We start from the raw sequence: 23020 nt of genomic DNA on the forward strand, positions 1-23020 counted from the left end.
GGAGCAGAGGGAGATGGACAAGAGTGGTGGGTGGAAGAAAGCAGAAGGTAAGGTCACCAATAACAGCCAGTGGATAGGAGTGACGAAGGAGGAACAGTGGTCATAGTAGCTGGTGGTCTGTTTAGCTCCTGAACCAGTTCCCCTTTGTGACCAAATACATCAGACACCAACTATGGAAAAATACTCACCCCACAAAGCTCTCCAGCAAGTCTATGTTCTTACGGTCACTCACAAACTCCCCAATCATCTTCTTGTCTAGCCGGGGATTTTCTCGCAGCCACTGGGCCACCTCATTGTTGTCCATGGGGATGGCCAGAAGACTCTTCTCCTGAAGAAACTGTATCCCTTTCCTTGGCTTCTGGTTGAACTGCTCTGTGCCAGTTATCAGGAGCTGCAGGAGGCAAGCTAACAGTTACCAGTTTGGCTGAAGAGCCCTACAAAGCGGAGAACCTCTCTATGGAGATTCACTTCCACTTTTTACTTACAGGTGCTCTAGGGGGTCAAAAGCCACAAAACAAAATTACTTCAAAGGCACTGTGAAAAATATGACTGACTTCAGGACTGAATACATTGTTATACTTGTGTGATCTTGGAAGAGGGATCACCCAAAGCCAGAAGATCTGCAGACCTCCCTCAGAGACACAACAAAACAACAGTGAACAGCACAAACCACAAAAAGCTTCAAGTCTCACCCAGTGACTAATTCTGATACTACAGGATATCCCGCCCTCCCCAACACTGCTATTCAACTAGAGCAGAGGAAGCTGCAAGATGAACTCCGAACAAATGGCAGGAGATCAGGGCCACTCCTCTACAACAGTAGCCACTGTTATCTAGTATTTTTGGACTACTGGAATCTCATTCTAAACCACTGACAGGAGTACAGGTAGCAAGAGTCCTATGCACCTATGTGGCACACAGAAGCAAAAGACACTAAGGGCTTGGGGTATGTAGATACTACTTATGCCGATGGGAGGGGTTCTCCTGACAGTGTAGACAATCCACCTCACCGAGAGGTGGTAGCTAGGTCCACATAAAAATTCTTCCGTCAACTTAGCACTGTTTATACAGCGGGTTACATTGGTATATGTGGATTTTTCACACCCCTAAGAGACACAGTTAGTATAAATTACTAGTGTAGACCAGGAGTTAGAGAAGTAAGAACTATAAAGAGTTCAGCAGGTGAGGCAGGAACATCTAGAGCTCTATCAGGACAAGCAAAACCAGAGTCTGGGACAATAAAACAAATGGCTTTTTTTTTTTTTTTTTTTTTTTAAAAAGACAACTCTATTCTGTTTATACTTGAACAATTTGTGCTTCAGGGACCAGGATTATATAACAAAATGTCTACAGTGCAATAGAGCACCTGGTTAAGGAAGGGTTAACTGAAGGTTTTGTAGTGTTAAGAAAACCAAACGCACAAACAGCTACATGAACTTTACTAAAGCCCCAGAATAAATGTCAGTTCCCTGTTAGTCCCCATCACCATGAAACCGCGAGCAATGACCTAGTGAACTAAATTCATGACCATCCCAATTCTAACTCCCCTGGGCTCTCAGTACCTCAGAGCCCATCGCCCACTCCTCTCTATCCCCCCATGTATGTCAGTGTGAACTTTCTCAAAGTACAGTGAAGTACACAGCTCCTGTAGTGTAGAAAACACAGGTATGCAGTCAGGATAATATCTGTTAATGTTTGAGAGATGCACAGATGCTGCTGTGATGAAGCCCAAGTACCTACCTAGCCTACACAGTCTGAGGGGTTACCTCAGTGTGGAAAATCACTACTATGTATTTGGAGCTGCAGGACCAAAAAAAGGTGTCTATTCCAGACTCTAGGCACCTTTGACAGTTATCTAAAAAAAATTTAATAACCTGTATGATATATGGCTAATTAAACCTCTCAGTAAAAGATGTGATCCACCTTTCTTAAACAATGATCCTTAAACAACCTCCTCTCCCCAACAACCTCCATAAAAAGCAGCCTTACAGTGGAATGTGAAAGTCAACAAATTTGGTCCTTTTTAGACCAAGGGAGGAGAGCAAATTCCAAAGCGGAAAGCCCATTATAGAGAATATCCTTCCAACAATTCCCTCCCTTATAACTGAGGCAGCTCCAAGTACAGCTCTTACATTAGTTATGGGAAGGAAGGGGGATCTGAGGTACTGCAAGACAGTCCCACACAGTTCAGAGCTGTCTAAATCAGAACCAATGCCTTAAACTCTACTCAAACCCACAGGCAGCCAAAACAGATCACAAGGCACAGATGTAAAGCGCTCACAGTGAAATACCCTGCACATATATATTTTGTGACAATTTTGTTTCTGAATAGATGTAAGATAGCCCCAAGAAAGCACATTATAATTTAGTTGAGGTGACAAAGGCATGAATCACAGTAGTGAAACCTTCATTGGCGGGAAAAGTTTGCAGCCTTCTAGCCAGATGCAAGTGTAAAAAGCCATCCTGACCACCACTGAAAGCCAACTCACTCAACCCAAGTTGCAACCACCCATAAAGGGATAGTTAAAATCAGCATATCTTTTGATTGCTTGCCCCAGCCTACCAACACCACTCAATTTCATCTGGACTGGGTCTCTGTTACTCATACTGAAAACATCACAACCCACACTTCCTCTCTATGCCTCCTAACAGACTCATATATATGCTGAATGTATGTCTGTACTACAACAGCTCAGCTACAGTGGTGCAGCTGTGCCACCATAGTGCAGATGCTTCCTACATCAATGGAAGGAGTTCTCCCACTGATATGATTAATCCACCCTCCAAAAGGCAGTATCTAGGTCTTCTGTGGACCCAGCTGGGTCTACAGTGGGGCTTAGGTCAACCTAACTATGTCGCACTGGTATTTTTCACAGCTCTGAGCAACATAGCTAGGTTGATCTAACTTAGGAGTAGACCAAGCCTGAGTGAGAGGGAAAACAAGATGGAACCCAGCAGAACTCCACATGAGCGCACTAGTGAAAGAAGAGCAATTACTCAACACTATCCTCTGGGATCTCAGAGCAGCCACATCCACTCCCTCCTACTCTGGGGTCAGCAGGCATGTCAACACCATCTTGCTTTTGATATCAAAGACAGCCGATAGATCTACCATCATCAGCATGGACACCTGACCTCCATCCAGCTTGAGGAGGAGACCACCTACTAAGCAAGTGCAGTCTCTGTGCCAAACTCAGATTGGACCCTAGATTAACAAGGGTCAAAGAAATTGAGGCATCTAGATATGGGAAGAGTTATCTTGTCACAATCTGTCAATTATTTTACCCACAAAGGGGAGATTAAAGCAATATAATTGGCCAGAATGCCATTTTCAAATGGGCGCTTCTTGAGACCAGGCTGTACCGATGCTTCGGTAAGAGTAGCAAGCAACCCACCCTTCTTGAAGGAGGTGTTGACCATCTCCATTAACATTAGGCCCAGCAGTTTCCCCAGTGGCCTCCAATAGCCTGGAGCACCATGGATCCAGAGTACAAGTTCAGGTATGAAATTTCCCCAGCACCTCCAGTAACTCAGAGCCCTACCAGAGTGAAACTCAAGTAGACACAAAATAATACCTATTTCCTTAAGACACTGCCTGGCCTCCTCTGATGCAGTTTGGTCCTCAGTGTGTGACTACTCAATTCATTATACACCCAAAGGTCTCAAACGAACATTCTAAAGGTTTGATTAATCACAGCAGGCCAAAATGTAAATATTTTATGGAAGAAGAAACAGGGACGATGTCCAGAGAACCAATTTACAGTATGTTAACAGACCGCACCTTCTTTTTGCTCTTAATTTCCATCAGCTCCTGAGTTCTGGGTAGGAGGCAGGAAAACCGAGTGGGCTTCCTGGGGATGTTCTTCTCGGCTAGGAAGGAAAGTGAAAGTGTCATTACAGCCAAACCCTCCCCCACAACAGCATCACTCACTATGGTGCACTGAATGATTTTTCAGTGCCTCCATGCAATCACAAAGTCCTGCTGCACTGCCCCTTCTGCCAATGCTATACTGTACTACCTCCAGGTGCCCCACCACACACAACGTTCCCATCACTGCTGTAGCGGGGTGGTCACCCCGCTCCGGCTTTGAAGGGGTTAAAACAGCCCTGGGGAGCCAATAGTAAAAGCAGCCCTGCACAGGGCTGCGGCTGGGAGAAGAGGAGTGAGAACAGGTCGGAGAAGCTGAGTGAGCAGCTGACACAGCTGGGGCCAGCTCAGTCAGGGCCCAGCTGGCCCTTATAAGAGGGCTAAGGGCCAGAAGCAAGGGAGGCTCACTCTAGCCCTGGAGTGGGAAGGGCTAGCTGTCTGGGAGCAAGGTACGTGAGGTGGAGCAGTGCTGGGGAAGGGCAAAGGGAGCTGGGGATCTCCAGCCTGGTAAACCCCCAGGCTGGAGGCCTTGGTAAAGGCCCAGAAAGGTACTGGGGCTACAGAGGGGCAGAGGCAGAAGCAGCTGGTCCTAACCCCTTGCCAATGATGAGTGCCATTACACTGCGGTCTGCCCCAATGAGTGGGGGTTAGATGATGACTGGCAGTAGCCACTGAAGCAAGGTGGGTTTAGAGGGTTGAAGGTTCCACAGGAAGGGGAGACCCAGAGTGTGGGGCTACTGCTGGGGCAGAACCCCAAGGTAAAGGGCACCAGGGTCCGAGAGGGACACAGATGCCAGCGGCAGGCGAGACACCAGCCTGCAGAGGGCACTCCGAAGGCTGGAAAAAGCTAATTCCCAAGACAACCAGCAGGAGGCGTCTTATCTGTGAGTCATCGCTTTGCTACACTGCTCAGCAGCTCCAGTACCACTCACATGCAAAGGAGCTTCTCAGCCATGATAATTTCACACACCCTGTTTATTTTTCTGCCTCCTCTGGGGCTGTTGCAGCATGAGACTGATGATCCTCTCTTAGAGAGTGCTGTGCTAACCTTGACTATCTGTTGAAAATGCTACCAACAAGGGCAAATCTCATGTGTTTTTGCTACAAGCAAAGGGGACTCATCAGTTCCAACTCTCTCCACACATACAAACATCTAGAGCAGCCATGCTCTGTCAAATACACCACATCTAGAGTAACCTGAACATCCCATGCATATGTACTTCTGGCTCTGATCAGGTTCCGTTAACATGGGTAGCACAGTCCACTATAATGTATTAATACCAAAGAACATAGGTCTGAACCATTCCCTGCATACAGATGTTCAGTTAGAGTCAAGGTCCTGTGGGAACCATTACCTGCATCACTTCCTCCCTCCAAATCCTGGCAACCCTGCTTCATCTGGTCAGCCATAAGACACCCACTGGTGGGTGGGCATGCCCCGGACAGCTCTGTGACCACACTGGGAGATTTCCCTTCACTCAGCACTCTCTCATTGTCTGTGGGCAAAAGAGAAGGCAAGAGAAATCAGCAATAGAAGATGAACAAGAGCTTCTGAATAATCATAATGCCTTTTACTTTAATTGCTGTTCACCACTTGAAGGCCTCTGCATGTCTTACCAAAGAAAAGACAAGTTACTGACCTTATAGGAACTGAGAGACTTTGAAGTGTGTTGTCCTCATTGATTTTGTGACCCCACTCCTTCCCAGCTACTACAAAATCCTGCTTCTCTGGGACTCTGTGTTGACAAAGGAACTGAGGGGCAGCTGGATCCACTCTGCCCTTTACATTCTTGGGTGCGCCAGTTCCTTCTCTAAGATTTTGTATTGGTGAAGGAACTGACACACCCAAGGGTATTAAGAGAAGAATGGGTCTAACTGCCCTCAGTTCCTTTTCCAATACAGAATCCCGGAAGAGAAAGACTTTGTGGTAGCAGAGAAGGTTGAGCAATCTGTGTTGACAACACATCTCAAAGAACCTGTAAGATAGGTAACCATTTTTTCAAGAGATTTTCCACACAGATCCCACCGTTGGTGAGTAAGCAATTATCAGTTTGGTTGGAGATGGGTGCTAGGAGACTTGCTTAAAATAACAACTGCAGAACAAAATAAGCATCTGATGTGGAGGCCTCCACCAAAGTATAGTGTCTTGTAAATGTTTGAACCAAGCTCTCTATAGCTGTCCCAGAAATTTCAGAAATAGGGACATTCTTCAAACTGGCAACAGAGGCTGCATTAGGTCCAGTTAAATGAGCTCTAATGTGAGTAGGTGGATCTAACCTGGCTAATTCATAAAACGTCCTTATACAGTTGGAGAATACTACCTGATCCTTAACACCCTCTGCAAAGGTCACAGTCAGTCCAGGTGAGTTCCTGAATGATTTTGTCCTGGTAACGTAGTATGACAATGCCCTTACTACATCATGCATGGGAAATTTAGCTTCCAGGGAGTTGAATGAGGCTTGGGGAAGAAGACTGGAATATGAATAAACTGGTTCATATGGAACCCTGAAACAACTCTGGGCAAGAACTTGGGATGAAGCCTAAGAGTGACCCTGTTCTTATCAAACACTATTATAAGGGGGACCCACCAGGCAGGTGTGACTTCCCCTACCTGAACTGATGTAATGGCTACTAAAAAGGAACTCTTCATTGTAGGTGGTAAAAGGAACAGGTTACTAAGGGCTCAAAGGAGAGACCCATCAAACACATTAATACTATAGTGAGATCCCAAGAGCATGAGGTCTCCCAAACCCGGGATAAAACATGAGTTAGGCTCTTAAGGAATCTAGCCCCTGTAGGATGATAAAATACAGTGTGGTCCAAGATAGGAGGGGGATGTGCAAATATTGCTGCTAGTTGGGCCCCTGTGGAACAAACAGAAGTCCCAATTGTTTCAGGGATAAAATAATCCAGTATTGTTTAAATGAGTGTTGTCAAGGGAGACAGCTTGTGCTCAGATGCCTATACAGAACACCTCTTCCACTTAGCTCTGTAACTCAGTCTAGCTGAGGCTCTCCTGCTTTGGAGAACATTCTGAACTACAGCTGAACAGCTTCTTTGGACAGATATCAGCCAGCCAGCATCCAGGCTGTTTGACATAATGATGCTGGGTGCAGCTGTAGGATGTGACCATTGTTGTATAAGACTACATCAGGCACAGTGGGCAAAGCGACTGGGAGCGGTGATGAGAGGTTCACTGGATCTGAATACCAGAACTGCCTTGCCCATGCCAGGGCTATCATGATCACTGATTCAGCAACTTGCCTCATCTCCTCAGCATCATGAGGATTGGGAGGGGGAAAGCACATCAGTTCTGGTGTTCAAAGGATGAGAAAGGCAAGTGACAGGGAGTCTAGACTGGAGACCTCTATAAAGCAGATCTGTCCGTTCTTGTTCTGAACTGTGGTGAACAAGTCTATTAATAGGTATCCCACTTGCAAAAGATTCTGTGTAACGAATGGTTATTTACTTTATAGTAATTGTGGTACTTCAAGATGTTGTCATCTGCACAGATCCCACTGTAGGTGCACATGCATGTGACACTGAAATCTTTTGAATAGCAGTATCTGTTGGGCTCTGCCCACACCGTGTATACCCTCCCACTTGAGGGCAAAAAGGACAGAGCGACCACAACCATCCCCTCACTTCCTTTAGTAATACAGAGTCCAAATAAAGAGGGTCCACAGAGACGACACCACCTCAAAGAACCACAATCAATCACTATTAGGGAAGTAATCTCTTCCTTTTCTTTGAAAATTTGATAGGGTAGATACCACTGTAGGTGACTGCTAAGCAGTGCCCCATCTGGAAAGTGTGATTGAGGAGCCTTCACTATCACTAACTGAACAGTGACAGTAACACTGCTCTGCCAAATTTTTGCATCTGATCTTGCAGCCAGATCAAGGGCTTAATTTTTATATCAAAGAAAGCGGATTACTCCTCATATCGCCTTGTAAATTTTGGATGCGGAATGCATAGGTTGCACTTTTTGCTCTCGTAGAATGAGCTTTCTATATTTGAAGGGAGAGGAATATCATAGAATATCGTGTGATCTATTGATGTACACGATGTGATACATTTTTACGTTCTCTGGGAAGAGATGACTTGACCTTTGAAGCACCAGAGAGGCGATAAAAGAACAGAGGGACAGTCTGAAAGACTTTGCCCTCTGAAGATAGTATAGCAAGTCCCTTGAAATGGCCAAGATATGAAGTTCAGTCTCTCCCAGAGAAAAATGAGGTTTTAGGGAAAAAAAAACCAGATACATTACAGATTGGTTTGAATGAAAGCCTGACAGAACCCTCTTTAGAGTACTTTCTTGATTCACCCCTTGCGTAGCATAATTGGAGAGAGAGTACTTAGGAGATGACTCCCTACTGTGTCATGATGGGGATTAAGAGGAGTATACCTCTAAAGATAGTGCTGTCCTGTGTGCTGTGGTTCTGCTGTATCCTCCCTAATTGGATAACTAATTGGGAAACGCTGCATCCTTCCTTTTGGCATCCAGAGGATTGCACAGAGGATCTAGCTTTCTGAGTCTACCTAGAGAAGGAATGACGTATGGAACATCACTCAGGGATATGTCCCTCTCCTACGCAAAAAAGGCACTTGGAGTGGACTTTTGCCAGAGTCGGTAAACGGCACTGATTCTTCATATGAGGGGCAGGAGGGGTGGACACCATGTGGACAATCTCTCAAAGAACAGTATGTTTTCAAAGAAAGGGCAACATGCTCTAAGTGGAACAGCACCAGCAGCAAGGTTAGCGCACACGCGCATATACACATTAAACATTTTGTTCTGAAGGATGCCACAGATGGACTGTAGCATTCATGGAGCAGAAGAGCATTCCAGAGATGTCTATAGAACTGTTAATAGATATGACCATGCCTCCTGCCCTCTCCAGACCGTATCTTGGGATAGACAGTGAGCTCAGTCTCCTTGATCTCAGTTGCCAGTGACCGAGTCCCTGAAGTGGAGTGGTCTGACATCAAGGTTTTAAATGCTAAAGTATATTGGAAAGCATGAAACTGGAAGAATGGAAATACATTCTCTTGGAGTTCACTTGCTGAGTGACCAAATGGAGGCATACAAGTGGGTTTAGAATAAAGCTAGGGCTGAACATGGAGATATTAAAAAGAAGGGTCTCACTGTTGCTTGTTTCTTTGGTGCTACTGGCAGTTTCTGTGCTGGGTTTGATCACTTCCTTCTCCTGTTGGTGGATGTTGCTGAGCACTTTGGCCTGGCAGTGTGCTTCAGTGCTATCAATCACTGTCAGCAATGCCTCAAGAGACAGCAGGTGAGTAGTGTAAAGTTGTCCAGAAACTGGAAAGGCATTCTGGGAAATCAAGGAGTTGAATGTCAGATGGTCTCAGATTTAACACCCTTCAAGGCAACTTTGTCCCAGTGCTCTGAAAAGGTAAATGTACAATACAACCCCCCCCCAAACTTTCCACATAACTTTTTGAGAACTCCCACTCATCTTCCCCCGCTTATCCTTACTGTACTCCTTCCACTTCTTTGATCTTCCAGAACCTAAGTGGTCCTTCTTATCCACACAAAGCTGTTCAACTAGAACCTTTCATCCACCACCATCTGCTCCTCTCCCTCCTCTCAGACTCTCTGCCATCCCTCCTCTTGAGAGACTTTACTCTCCACATCCCCACCTACACCTCCTTCCAAGCCCGGTTCTAGCTCATGTTCTGTAGTCTGCAGCACTAGCTGAAGGGAAGGGCAAAGCAGAGCCTTTTCAGGACCTTGGAGAGCAATTTGGTGAGGTCCTCAAAGAGGTTAGAGCAGTAGTAGTCACAGTCATAGTTTATATAAAGCTCAGTGACAAAGCTGGGGATCCTCCACAGCTGAACAATGGCCTCCAGGGCCATCTCCTTCATCTCATAGGGCATCTTGGGGTTCTCCACAGTGATGATCTCCATCAGCTTCTTTATGTACATCTGGCAGAAACACAGGACAGCTCAGGTTAGGGGAAGAGAAAGGAAAGCAAGACAATACTGAGCTTTCAGGGCTCTTTAAATGGAGATTTAAGCGTTCCCCTTTCACATATGCTTCACAGTGTGAAATCCTCCACATTTAGTGAATGCTCACTCCAATAGAAGAACCTCTTCAGGTTCCTGTACACTTAGTAACTTCATACACATTTCAACAGCAAACTCTTAAGGGTGTCACTGAATTATTTTGCCATTCAGAAGACTGAGATTCACTATTCCAAAAAGTTAGGGGCAAGGCAGTTTCAAAAGCACTTTACTGTAGCCCTCAGAACGCCCCATACAGCTACTAACACCTAGCTGATTGGTACTTGGGCTGTACCCTCCCATTCTGTATACCCCCACATGTCAAGCAGTTATTATTGACCTATTCCATGGGGACCATGCGGTTATATTTCAAAAACTCACTTCCAGTTGGAACTTCAGGTGCTCTCTCATGCTCTCAAAGAGAAGGAAGCATACCCTGAGGGACGCTGCATACAGATTGAGCCGCTCCACACTCAGCAGCTGAGCAAGGAACAGAAACATAAGGAGTGAGAGGCCAAGCTACACTATCTGCCCAAGTGAGTAGTGCTACTGTTGTATCACATAACGGATTTATTTCTGGAAGCAATCCCATCCTCTGTCTCAAGATCTCTCCTACTGTGAATGGCAGTGGCCATGTTTCAAACGCTCCTCCCCTGCTTCCAGGGAACTCTAATTTCTCCTTCAACTGTTAGACTTGCTCATCTGTAGAGCATGCATATCTCCTCTGAGCAGAAAGCTAGGTGACTAGCTGCCTCCAAGGATGTCTCTCTAAAGAATGATTAAGTACTTATTCCCAAGTCTCCACCTGCTGCCAGACTGGTCACTTGCCATCTTGGGGATACATCTCAAAACCCTGTTTTCCCAGGCCAAGTCACAGAGTGTTGTCACAAAGCTACTGAGACAATGGAACCAAGCCAGTCACGACAGCTCATTAAAATCAGCTTCCTCACCCTCTACCTTGGGGCAAGAAAGGCAGAAGGTTTCCACCTACTGCTTTAATGAGGGAGGGCGAAGATAGGGATCAAGAGGAGACGTTTCTGCCCTTCAGAACCATTTGAGAATTTGATGAAGAGAAATGGTGAGGGGAAATTATCTGGTACCAGTTTGGGGGTTACGAGTGATCAAACAGTAATATCTGCTGCATGAGAGGAAAAGGATTCAAGAAAGGTGGGGGAGGAAGAGTGCCCATGTGTCATCTTCTCCCATATAAAGCAACAGTAAGCTAATAGACTCTTGCATACATTCTTATGAAGGCCTCTTTCTATCAGAGACACTCCCTCTCCTCTCACTGGGACAGCAACCAGATTTGTGATCGTACATCACAGCTAACCACACCTCAGTTTCCAAAATAAAAGTTCTAGCCAAAGTGAGTTGCAGGGGAGGTGTGTTGGGTTGCTATCATTCCTATCTGGTACACAGGAAAACTCACTAGCACTGTATACCCAGTGGTGAAGCCCAAACTCACTTGAAAAAGGTGCCGGCACAACTCATCTTTCACAAGCCCCAGCAGAGACTGGCAGTTTGCAACAGGGGCAGACTCCAGAGCAACAGTGAGCAGCTGCAGCCCCATGTGGATCATCACCTCCGAGTTGTGGCGGTCGTGTGGATTGGTGAGGGAGATGAGGAAGCGGAACAGCTCTCGGATACAAGGCAGACCGTAGGGGACCAGTGCTATTCCTGAGGAAATAAGAGCAGGTAAGAAAATGTAGAGCCTCTACAAGTCTGCTCCCATCTCTTAACGATGCCCATCAAGAAGTATGAAACAATGTTACAGAAAACAGTTCAGGAACAGGAACTCATCTCCCATTTCTCAAGCTGTGGAGTAGCACAGACAGAGGCAGAAAGGACACTGGCAGTATTCCAAAACTCTCACCTTCTTTTTGGGACGACTGTGTAAAACGTACTCCTCGGGGATTGACATAGTCCATGTCATGAACAGAGGCAGAGTCAGAATGTTCTGCCACAGATGTGCACTCTTCTAGCACCTCTGGGATAGACTCTACTGAGGCTGACTGGGTCTTCTCCACCCTTAGACCTTCATTCTTCATTCATACCAGTCATTTGGGAAGCAAGGAAAAAACAAACAGAGCAAGTGTAAACTAACACTGCACCAGCTGCAGGTGAGGCTCAGTCACTTAGAGTGGCCAAATTAGCACCGGGCACTCATGAGGGAGCAAAGCAGAACTCAAAATTCAGACGGAAGAAACCTTGTACATCAATTACAGTCCATCTCCCACAGCCAGTGTGGGAACACTGCCAAGTGTGTGTGCCTCAGTATGCTTTAGAAATGTCCACAATGATAGTGCTTCAGCAGCTTCACTTGGAAGATGCTGCCACAGCCCAATCAATCTTACTGCTAGTAGGGCAGATAAAAACTGATTTTAAAAAATCAAAACTTTATTTTTAAATTTAAATTAAACACAGGTTTAGTTTTTAAAAATAAACCTATTTAAAATTACATTTGACATTGACAATCCATATTATGGCCTAAACTCATTAGAATCTATCAGTGGCTGAAAGCCATGAGCTGTAGCTCACGAAAGCTTATGCTCAAATAAATTGGTTAGTCTCTAAGGTGCCACAAGTACTCCTTTTCTTATTGCACAGGTGTAATTCATAAAATCGTGGGTGTAATAAAGCCAAAAATGGCTGAGAACTTAAAAGTTGGATGGTAGTAGACCACGAATCCCAGTGATGACTGAACCTGGGGATATTCTAAACTAAAAGGGCTATCAACAATGCTTGTAGCTGTTTCCATCACATCACACTGGCTCTACTGACATTCTAGGGTTCAGAATGATATACACAGACAATCCTGGAATCTTCTTATATAGATTTAAAATAATATAAATTACATATAAAAATAACATTAGGCAGTACATGTTTGTTGCCAAGTCTTAAAGAAACCACTGAAGACACCAGTTAAGCGCCTGAAACTAGAGTCTGCTGAAACACTAAACCAACATTTGATGGCATTTGCCTCTTTTGAAAGTGCAGAGAAAATATTTTCTTCATTTGAGTTTATTCAACTAGTTCAGTTCAATGACTAGTTCATTCAGAGTTAAGAAACCAACTGGGAGTTGAAAAAGCAAGAAAGCTTGTTTCCTCTTCCAATCTATGAATAAAACTAGGTGTGAGAGGGTGAGATCTACTAGTTCTACAATCGTGAAAGACATGGTTACCAAAAAGTCAGTTCAATTCACTAACCACAAATAATAAGAATATAAGAATGGCCATATTGGGTCAGACCAAAGGTCCATCCAGCCCAGTATCCTGTCTACCGACAGTGGCCAATGACAGGTACCGCAGAGGGAGTGAACCTAACAGGTAATGATCAAGTGATCTCTCTCCTGCCATTCAGCTCCACCCTCTGACAAACAGAGGCTAGGGACACTATTTCTTACCATCCTGGCTAAAAGCCATTAATGGACTTAACCTCCATGAATTTATCCAGCTCTCTTTAAAACCCTGTTATAGTCCTAGCCTTCACAACCTCCTCAGGCAAGGAGTTCCACAGGTTGACTGTGCGCTGTGTGAAGAACTACTTCCTTTTACTTGTTTTAAACCTGCTGCTCATTAATTTCCTTTGGTGGCCCCTAGCTCTTATACTATGGGAACAAGTAAATAACCTTTCTTCATTCACTTTCTGAACACCACTCATGATTTTATATACCTCTATTATATCCCCCCTTAGTCTCCTCTTTTCCAAGCTGAAAAGTCCTAGCCTCTTTAATCTTTCCTCATATGGGACCCATTCCAAACCCCAAATCACTTTAGTTGCCCTTCTCTGAACCTTTTCTAATGCCAATATATCTTTTTTGAGATGAGGGGACCACATCTGTATGCAGTATTCAAGATGTGGGCGTACCATGGATTTATATAAGGGCAATAAGATAATCTCCGTCTTATTCTCTATCCCTTTTTTTTAAATGATTCCTAACATCCTGTTTGCTTTTTTGACTGCCGCTGCACACTGCATGGACGTCTTCAGAGAACTATCCACAATGACTCCAAGATCTTTCTCCTGATTAGTTGAAGCTAAATTAGCCCCCATCATATTGTATGTATAGTTGGGGTTATTTTTTTCCAATGTGCCATTACTTTACGTTTATCCACATTAAATTTCATTTGCCATTTTGTTGCCCAATCGCTTAGTTTTGTGAGATCTTTTTGAAGTTCTTTACAGTCTGCTTTGGTCTTAACTATCTTGAGCAGTTTAGTATCGTCTGCAAACTTTGCCACCTCACTGTTTACCCCTTTCTCCAGATCATTTATGAATAAGTTGAATAGGATTGGTCCTAGGACTGACCCTTGGGGAACGCCACTAGTTACCCCTCTCCATTCTGAAAATTTACCATATATTCCTACCCTTTGTTCCCTGTCTTTTAATCGGTTCTCAATCCATGAAAGGATCTTCCCTCTTATCCCATGGCAACTTAATTTACGAAAAAAGAGCCTTTGGTGAGGGACCTTGTCAAAGGCTTTCTGGAAATCTAAGTACACTATTGTTCACTGGATTCCCCTTGTCCACATGTTTGTTGACCCCTACAAAGAACTCTAATAGATTAGTAAGACGATCTCCCTTTACAGAAACCATGTTGATTTTTGCGCAACAATTTATGTTCTTCTAGGTGTCTGACAATTCTATTCTTTACTATTGTTTCAACAAATTTGCCCAGTACTGACGTTAGACTTACCGGTCTGTAATTGCCAGGATCACCTCTAGAGCCCTTCTTAAATATTGGTGTTACGTTAGCTATCTTCCAGTTATTGGGTACAGTAGCTGATTTAAAGGACAGGGTACAAACTATAGTTAATAGTTCCGCAGTTTCACATTTGAGTTCTTTCAGAACTCTTGGGTGAATGCCATCTGGTCCCGGTGACTTGTTACTGTTCAGTTTCTCAATTAATTCCAAAACCTCCTCCAGTGACACTTCAATCAGTGACAATTCCTCAGATTTGTCACCTACAAAAGACGGCTCAGGTTTGGGAATCTCCCTAACATCCTGAGCCGTGAAGACTGAAGCAAAGAATTCATTTAGTTTCTCTGCAATGACTATCATCTTTAAGTGCTCCTTTTGTGTCTCAATCATCCAGGGCCCTACTGGTTGTTTAGCAGGCTTCCTGCTTCAGATGTACTCAAAAAACCTTTTGTTATTACCTTTTGAGTTTTTGGCTAGCTGTTCTTCAAACTCCTTTTTGGCTTTCCTTATTACATTTAATTTGGCAGTGTTTATGCTCCTTTCTCTTTACCTCACTAGGATTTGACTTCCACTTTTTAAAAGATGCCTTTTTATCTCTCACTGCTTCTTTTACATGGTTGTTAACCCACGGTGGCTCTTTTTTAGTTCTTTTACTGTGTTTTTTAATTTGGGGTATACATTTAACTTGAGCCTCTATTATGGTGTCTTTGAAAAGTGTCCATGCAGCTTGCAGGGATTTCACTCTAGTCACTGTACCTTTTAATTTCTGTTTAACCTCCTCAATTTTTGCATAGTTCCCCTTTCTGAAATTAAATGCCACAGTGTTGGGCTGTTGAGGTGTTCTTCCCACCACAGAAATGTTAAATATTATATTAGGTCACTATTTCCAAGCGGTCCTGTTATAGTCATATATATATATATATGATCCCCTTGGACCCGATCCTGCATTCCACTCAGGACTAGATGGAAAGTTGCCTCTCCCCTTGTGGGTTCGTGTACCAGCTGCTCCAAGAAACAGTCATTTAAAGTATTGAGAAATTTTGTCTCTGCATTTCGTCCTCAGGTGACATGTACCCAGTCAATGTGGAGATAACTGAAATCCGCCACTATTATTGAGATTTTTATTTTGATAGCCTCTCTAATCTCCCTTAGCATTTCATTGTCACTATCACTGCCCTGGTCAGGTGGTCGATAATAGATCCCTACTGTTATATTCTTATTAGAGCATGGAATTACTATCCATAGAGATTCTATGGAACATGTGGATTCATTTAAGATTATTTCATTTGATTCTACATTTTCTTTCACATATAGTGCCGTGCCCGCCCCCCCCCCCGCACAACCTGTTCTGTCCTTCCGATATATTTTGTACCCCAGAATGATTGTATACCATTGATTATCCTCACAATATTTCCTTTGTTTAAAAAAAAAAACAAAAACAGTTAACTTGAAATGCAAAACATGTTTTGAAAAACTTTTTGATAAAAACTTTTCTTCTTATGAATTCAGCACCTTTAAGGTTGCTTTGTTTAATTAAAAACAATTAAAATGCTGTTTGCGCATTTAATTGAATTTGAATTTCCACAAAATGACACAAATCACAAATAAAAAACTTATTCTAGTAAAGAAATGCATCATTCACTATTTTCTAACTATCTAAAAGGAGAAATTAAGAGTCTGAATAAATGCAAATTAACCTGTAATTGCTTAAATAAATGTATATGGATCTGGTGTATCCTAGTTAGCAAAAAGAAGCAAACAATTTAGTGTAAAGGTTATCTTTAGTAGCAAACCAACATGTTTTAAAGGTTACCAGCTAATGAGAATGAACCTTTCTTTAGGAAAATAACTAAAATGTACAAATGCAAAACATGATTAAAATCAAATCATTTAAACCAAGGTTTCTGACTTGATTACTTATATCACTTAAATTTAACCAATCTACTCAGCCTGCTAGTAAATTTTTGGTCTACATAGTACACTTTTCTTTTTAATTGCACCAGATTATATCAAGTCATACTCCCTGACTAGGCAAGACCAAATGCAAGCGCACATGCACCAAGCAATCATCAAAAACTCCTCTACAAATTAAAAAATTGAGGCTGGAAAATTATTACTGAAGACAGCAAAAGGGGATCACACCAAACTTCAGCCATCTCTGCCTTTATTAGTTACTCCTTTAATTAAGGCTGGTATAATGAAAACATTGGAAAGGATACAGCTACATAGAAACCGGACCACACAGTTACCCTTTGACAATGGCCAGTCTTGAGGAGAGAATGGACACATAATGCACCCAATTCTATGCTATTAAGGGACATTAGTTCCTGACCCCTTTCTAAGCTCCTAACTATAGCATAGCACTAGTGACACTGACCAAAAGGAGGGCATAAATACAGCCACTAGATCTATTGGCTTTGGAGTTGCCTCATCTGCACAGGATCATGCTCATACCTGGGATTCAGGCTGGTGTGGATGCTCAGCGTCTCTCTCACTTGAAGGCATTCCTGCACTAAGTCCCAAAGAGTTGACCTGGTCCAAGTCTGTAAGATCTTCCTTGGAGGTGGTTTGGGAGGACAACTCCATGCCACTGTCTGTAGCAGGACTGACTGCAGAGGAGGTGTTTTCTGAACTTCCAGATGAGATGGGAGAAGGAGCATCAATAAAAGTAACTCCATCTACTGAGGAGAAACAGCAGCAACAGGTTAGTGAAACTGTGACACCACCCCTTCCCCATCCTTATTACATGTTGAAACAGCAACAAATAATTGCTTTAACCTGGATCATGCTGCACCACAAATGAACTCTCAAAATGATATAAGAATGCAGAAGACTCAGATAAATGAGGTATCAGCAAGCCAAGCAGATCACAAGGAGAAAGACTGGCAACTCCCTATTATCATATAGTAGATGGAATCTAACAGACCCAGTGAACAAATGAAGACCATATTCAAATAGAATGCATACAGTTAGCTAAAATGGGAGAGGGCAGGCAAGATGGTTGTACTTGACACAATCTGGAGGGGAAACAGGGCAGAGCAGATGCCAGGAGGGATATCAAATCAGACTGGAGGCCCTGCAGGAGATGGTGCTTTCCCTGCACTCCAAGTTGTCTGAACTGGAGGTACAGATTAGCCTGTGGGGAGGCAGGGCAGGAGACAGACACTTCATATGTCACAGCTACAAGGGAAAAGACCAGAGGAGCTCCAGTCAGAAGGCTTTAAGTACATTAAAATGGCTCCTCCCCCTTCAAAGCATCTCTGGACACTGAGGGACTTTAAGGGAGGACTGGTTGGCGCATCCAGAAAAAGGAAGAACAAAGTCTAGAAGTGACAGCAAGAGACCTTCCATATTCTGCAGATAAGGCCAATATAGGATTGCACTCCAGCTGTGAGTTTATAGTCAACAGCTCCTAAAACAGTAAGCCAATCAGAATGAAGGCCAGAAACACAGGTCTAGCACAGATCCTCAGTTAACAGATGAAGTCTTCAAATGCTGACATGTCACTCAAGAAACAGCTGAAGAGGAAGTGTTTTTTGTTGAAGCAATGAGACAAGCTACTTTTATCTCAGACATTGAAGCAGGAGGACCTGTGCTGAAAGTTGCTCTTTAATGAACATGTTGGTTTGACAAACCCAAAGATTTCTATCCCTACTCTGATCTTACTGAATTCCCAGGTCTCAGGATTGAGAAATCTGAGGTTTTTCCTCTCAGGCCATTTAACTCATCCATCTTAAGTTGGTGAGTAAGAACTTGATAGCTTAGTGTTAGAAATATTTTGATTGATATGGTTGTAAATCCATCCTCTTTCATTAATAAAAATTCGGGATGATTTGTCAGGTTAGTTATTGCTAGGGCTTCCAGCATCACAGACTGAGCATCAAGGTGGCTGCAGCTCCACTCCATTATTTTGGAGAATTACTCTTAAAATAGCTATGCCCTATATATTTAATACTTGGTAACAATCTTACTGTTCAGAAAAGAATGAACTGGAGGAGAGGAAAGCAACTGTGACTCATACTGGTCTGCCTATCTAAGTCAGAAGACGATCTGGGAGGCCCTGATCAGAAAATTGTATAATTTAGGAATGTGGCAATTCCAAACAACTGGAAACTGACAAATTAACGAGAACTAGGGTTTGTCTACAAAGTGCCAACAAAGCATGCCAGAAGTGTGAGATACATGAAGCACTAACATGCTGCGCTCTCACTACCCCACATAGACCCTGATGGCACACTAAAAGTGCCTAATGTGCATTAACGTGAACTAGGTACCTTTTAGGCTATGTCTACACCAGTGGTTCTCAAACTTCACTGCATCGTGACCCCCTTCTGACAACAAAATTACTAGATGACCCCAGAAGGGGGACTGAAGACCAAGCTCCGCCGCCCGGGGAAGGGAAGAGTGGGCTTCTGCCCTGTGCAGGGTGGGGGATGTAACCTTAGCCCTGGGCGGTGAGGACTGGGCTTCAGACTTGCTGGGGCCCAGGGCCAACACCAGTGGGCCACAGTTTGAGAACCCCGGGTCTACACTGTGGACCTTACAGCAGCAGAGCTGTACCACTGCAGCTGCACTGCTGTAAGGTCTCCTGTGTAGACACACTATGTCGAGAGCTCTCCCACCAGCATAATTAAACCACCCCCCAAAGAGCTGCATCTCCCACCAACATAGCGTTGTCCACACCGGCGCTTTTGTCAGTGAAATTTATGTCAGCCAGGAGTGTGTTTTTTTCACTCCCAACTGACAAAAAGTTTTGTCGACAAAAGTGCTAGTGTAGACAAAGCCTTAGTGCGTACCAGCAGCGTCTGCCTTGGACAGTTAGAGCGCTTTAAAAATCACACCTATCTAGTGCATTTTGCCAGCGCCGTATAGACAAGCTCTCATACTCCTTTCAAGACCAAAGTTTAAATTTTCCTTTTTCAATATTGCAACAATCCCTCTTGACTCATAGATCTTTAAGGACCCAAGTGCACAATCTTACTCACCCAGAGAACTCACTCAATCTGAATAGTCTCCTTGACTTCTCTGGCATTACTGGTACAAGTGAGTGCCCTCCAGGAGTAAGAGTAACTCCACTTAGGAAGGATCAATTCAACAATTTGCACACATACAAAATGGGAAATGACTGCCTAGGAAAGAGTACTGCAGAAAGGAACTGGGGGTCATAGTGGATCACAAGCTAAATATGAGTCAACAGTGAAATGCTGCTGCAAAAAAAGCAAACATCATTCTGGGATGTATTAGCAGGAGTACTGCAAGCAAGACACGAGAAGTAATTCCTCCGCACTGATTAGGCCTCAACTGGAGTATTGTGTCCAGTTCTGGGTGCCACACTTCAGGAAAGATGTGGACAAACTGGAGAAAGTCCAAAGAACAACAACAAAAATGTAGATCTAGAAGATGTGACCTATAAGGTAAGATTGAAATGGGTTTGTTTAGTCTGGAGAAGAGAAGACAGAGGGGACATGATAACAGTTTTCAAGTACATAAAAGGTTGTTACAAGGAGGAGGGGGAAAAATTGTTCTTCTTAACTTCTGAGGATAGGACAGGAAGCAATAGGTTTAAATTGCAGCAAGGGTGGTTTAGGTTGGACATTAGGAAAAACTTCCTAACTGTCAGAGTGGTTAAGCACTGGAATAAATTGCCATGGGAGGTTGTGAAATCTCCATCATTGGGGATTTTTAAGAGCAGATTGGACCTGTCAGGGATGGTCTAGATAATACTTAGTCCTGCCTTGAGTGCAGGGGACTGGACTAGATGACCTCTTGAGGTCCTTTCCAGTTCTATGATTCTATTATTCTAACTGGGCCCTACATCACTGAACCTAACTCCATTCACTCCTCAGTAGCCACCCTCTGATCAACATGTTAATCTGACAAGTTTGCATCCTTATCAAAACCAGTCCAAATCATTCCTTCTCCCAACCGATCTAGGCCAGGTATGAAAAAATGCTCACAGTAAACCATTATTTGGCTGATTTATTTGGTCCCCATAGTCTGCTCATCTCTGAAGAACTACAAAAAAAGCAAAGCGTCCCAGATCCTAATTCTTTTCCTACTTTCAGTGGAAACATTCCAGAGAATTGCATACATGAGAAATGGGCATTGGCCTAGCTCACCTGGAATCTATTCTGAACAACACAGACCCTTGTATCTATCATATACAAAAATTGCTTCCTGTTCCAAATGTCTATGGTTAGAATAGCAGGGGGGTATACTACAGGACAGAAGGTTGATTAATGTTCTCAGGAATTACATTTCCTCATTTTAGCGTTATTGCTGAGGCAGATACAAGAGAAACTGCACATAATTATTACTCCGCTGCTCAGAAACTAATTTATTCCCCCTGGGTTGACCACGTCTGAAACATGGCATACAAGTAGCGGGCTGGAACCACCGGAGGTTGTTGTGCTTCCCACACTGGAGAAGACAACATCAACCCTGTGGGACTGTTTAGACCTTGTGGGGCTTCTATTTAGAGACGTGCCTGTACTACAGGAGCTTCCTTCTTCAGTTAAGAACTACCTAAAACTGTTCCTTGGTGCAGCGTGAAAAATAATCCTGGGACTGGATGGTCTCTTCCCACCTTTACTGCTACTAGAGAGCCAACCCTGCAGGAACTGGTGACTTCTGTTCTTTATTCTTGCTGTTTTTTCCTCTCCATAAACAGAATTGGAGACCGTTTCTGAGCTCTCTCCCTGAAACTATGTGAAAGGATGGCAGATGAAAGGAGAAATGAACTAGACAGATATGGAGGTATTTAAAGGGGGTGCTCTCACCTACTAAGGGGACAGGATGGGTAGGAGTCTGAGTCTGTTTCTTTACTTTCTATTCTTAACTTCATTTCAGCATATCACGAGGATGCAGACACACACTGACCCATGCTTCCCTTCAACTTAATCAATAACTGTCATGAATATATACAGTATCAAGATTAAATGAAAAATCCAGGGAAACAACATCTGATAAATTCGGACACAAGAATACAATATGCCTTGAAATAAGAGAAGGATGCATTTTCAACTTGCTCTACAGAATCTATAAAACCTGGCAGGTGTCTCAGATTCCAGTGAAATATGTTGGCATGGCAAGAAAACTGAGTAGTAACTTTTGAAAGGAAAACAATTTAAAACAGAAAGGCGAGACTTATTCCTAGAATTCCTCAATCAAACTGAGTTTCAGCAGAAGCCAAATGAACATGAGAAGTGTCCGAACATTTTCATCATCTCCACATGTCAGGTGGATGCTCCAGAATCTAAGTTTTCATTTAAGACAAACTCCCATGTTTATAGCCTTCAGGGTTGTGAAGGAAAATCTTGAAAATATGAAGCAAGTACTGAAAGTCACATTGCAGAGCATGTTAACAGAATAAATGAACAAACCAGAGTTATACATTATAAATTTGCATATGAAACGTGTGGTTTTGTTTAGTAGTGTGTGTTGTACGGCTGAGCTGGGTTTTTTGAAAGGCAAAAGGCAAATATAAAAAATAAACAAATTTCTGCTACATAAGATAAATGGAGTCAACTTTGCATTTTCCCCCTCCCTGGTGTATATCCTGGTTGCAATTTAGAGAAAAATATTAAATAATGGCAGAGTTAAGGATGTGCGCTGTAGTAGGATTCGTTTTTTTCATGTATGCACCAAGGGTGACAGATTGTTGAAATGAAACTGAAAGTCAGAGAAGGTATTAATGTGTTGGTGTAAGGAGTAGGCTAATATTTGGATGTTTGTATTATGTTGGCTGTAATTTGCTCTACCTTATGATTTCCTTACTTTCGATGTTTGCATTGTTGTGAGAAAACACCCTAAACAGCCTTTTTGTGCAGGCAGTATGTTTCAGAGCTGTGTACTCTACATAACTATTATAGCAACCTTCCTGTCTGCTTCCTTTCATTGCTATTGTTTATGTCTGATCTGTCAAAATTTAAAGAGCACATGAGACCAGAATCTACTCCACAGCCAAGAGAACCTATGTGCCCATATTAAAAGTTAAAGGCTGAGACTGTGCCGTCTGTCTATTACAGCACAGCCACGGGGCATGCAAATTCTCCCCTCTCTCTGTATCACAGTACTACAGAGTAGCACACTTTGTGGTTTCTGAAGGCAGAGCTTAAGACACAAGGAGCTCCTTGTATTTCTCTAGTCCCCTCACATGGCCCTTCATTACAAGGACTTCCTGCAACTCCCCCCACCTTCATGCCAAGGGTTCTCTCTCCCTGACCCTCCATTCTTCCCCCTCCCTGAATGTGTGCGCCCCATCACATTCTTCTCTTCCCCAAATGCCAGGGGCTCTGTGTGCACCCCTCTTCCCCTGCCTTGATGCCTGGGTCTGTGTGTTCCCATTCTCCCCTCGAGGTCCATGCTTCCACACCCACCTGCCCAATTCCCTCCTTTGGGTCTTTGCTTCCATCACCATCAC

The 23020-nt window shown here is 43.5% G+C and overlaps 1 protein-coding gene across 8 annotated transcripts in view; it reads right to left on the reverse strand.

Moving 5' to 3' along the window:
- Nucleotides 1-23020, reverse strand: part of GBF1 (golgi brefeldin A resistant guanine nucleotide exchange factor 1) — a 180201-nt gene that overhangs the window by 27224 nt on the left and 129957 nt on the right. For 6 of the 8 annotated variants that reach the window (XM_077820923.1, XM_077820924.1, XM_077820922.1 and 3 more), the window contains 9 exons: nt 17053-17279; nt 11769-11937; nt 11361-11572; nt 10277-10375; nt 9623-9817; nt 9018-9204; nt 5224-5364; nt 3782-3870; nt 189-391 (listed from right to left, as the gene is read on the reverse strand). In XM_077820923.1, the coding sequence (XP_077677049.1) occupies nt 189-391; nt 3782-3870; nt 5224-5364; nt 9018-9204; nt 9623-9817; nt 10277-10375; nt 11361-11572; nt 11769-11937; nt 17053-17279 (1522 nt within the window). The remainder of the gene's footprint in view (nt 1-188; nt 392-3781; nt 3871-5223; nt 5365-9017; nt 9205-9622; nt 9818-10276; nt 10376-11360; nt 11573-11768; nt 11938-17052; nt 17280-23020) is intronic. The other 2 variants (XM_077820921.1, XM_077820927.1) reach the window with 1 other exon arrangement.

Source organism: Eretmochelys imbricata, chromosome 7 (assembly GCF_965152235.1).
Source record: "Eretmochelys imbricata isolate rEreImb1 chromosome 7, rEreImb1.hap1, whole genome shotgun sequence".
Lineage (NCBI taxonomy): Eukaryota > Metazoa > Chordata > Testudines > Cheloniidae > Eretmochelys > Eretmochelys imbricata.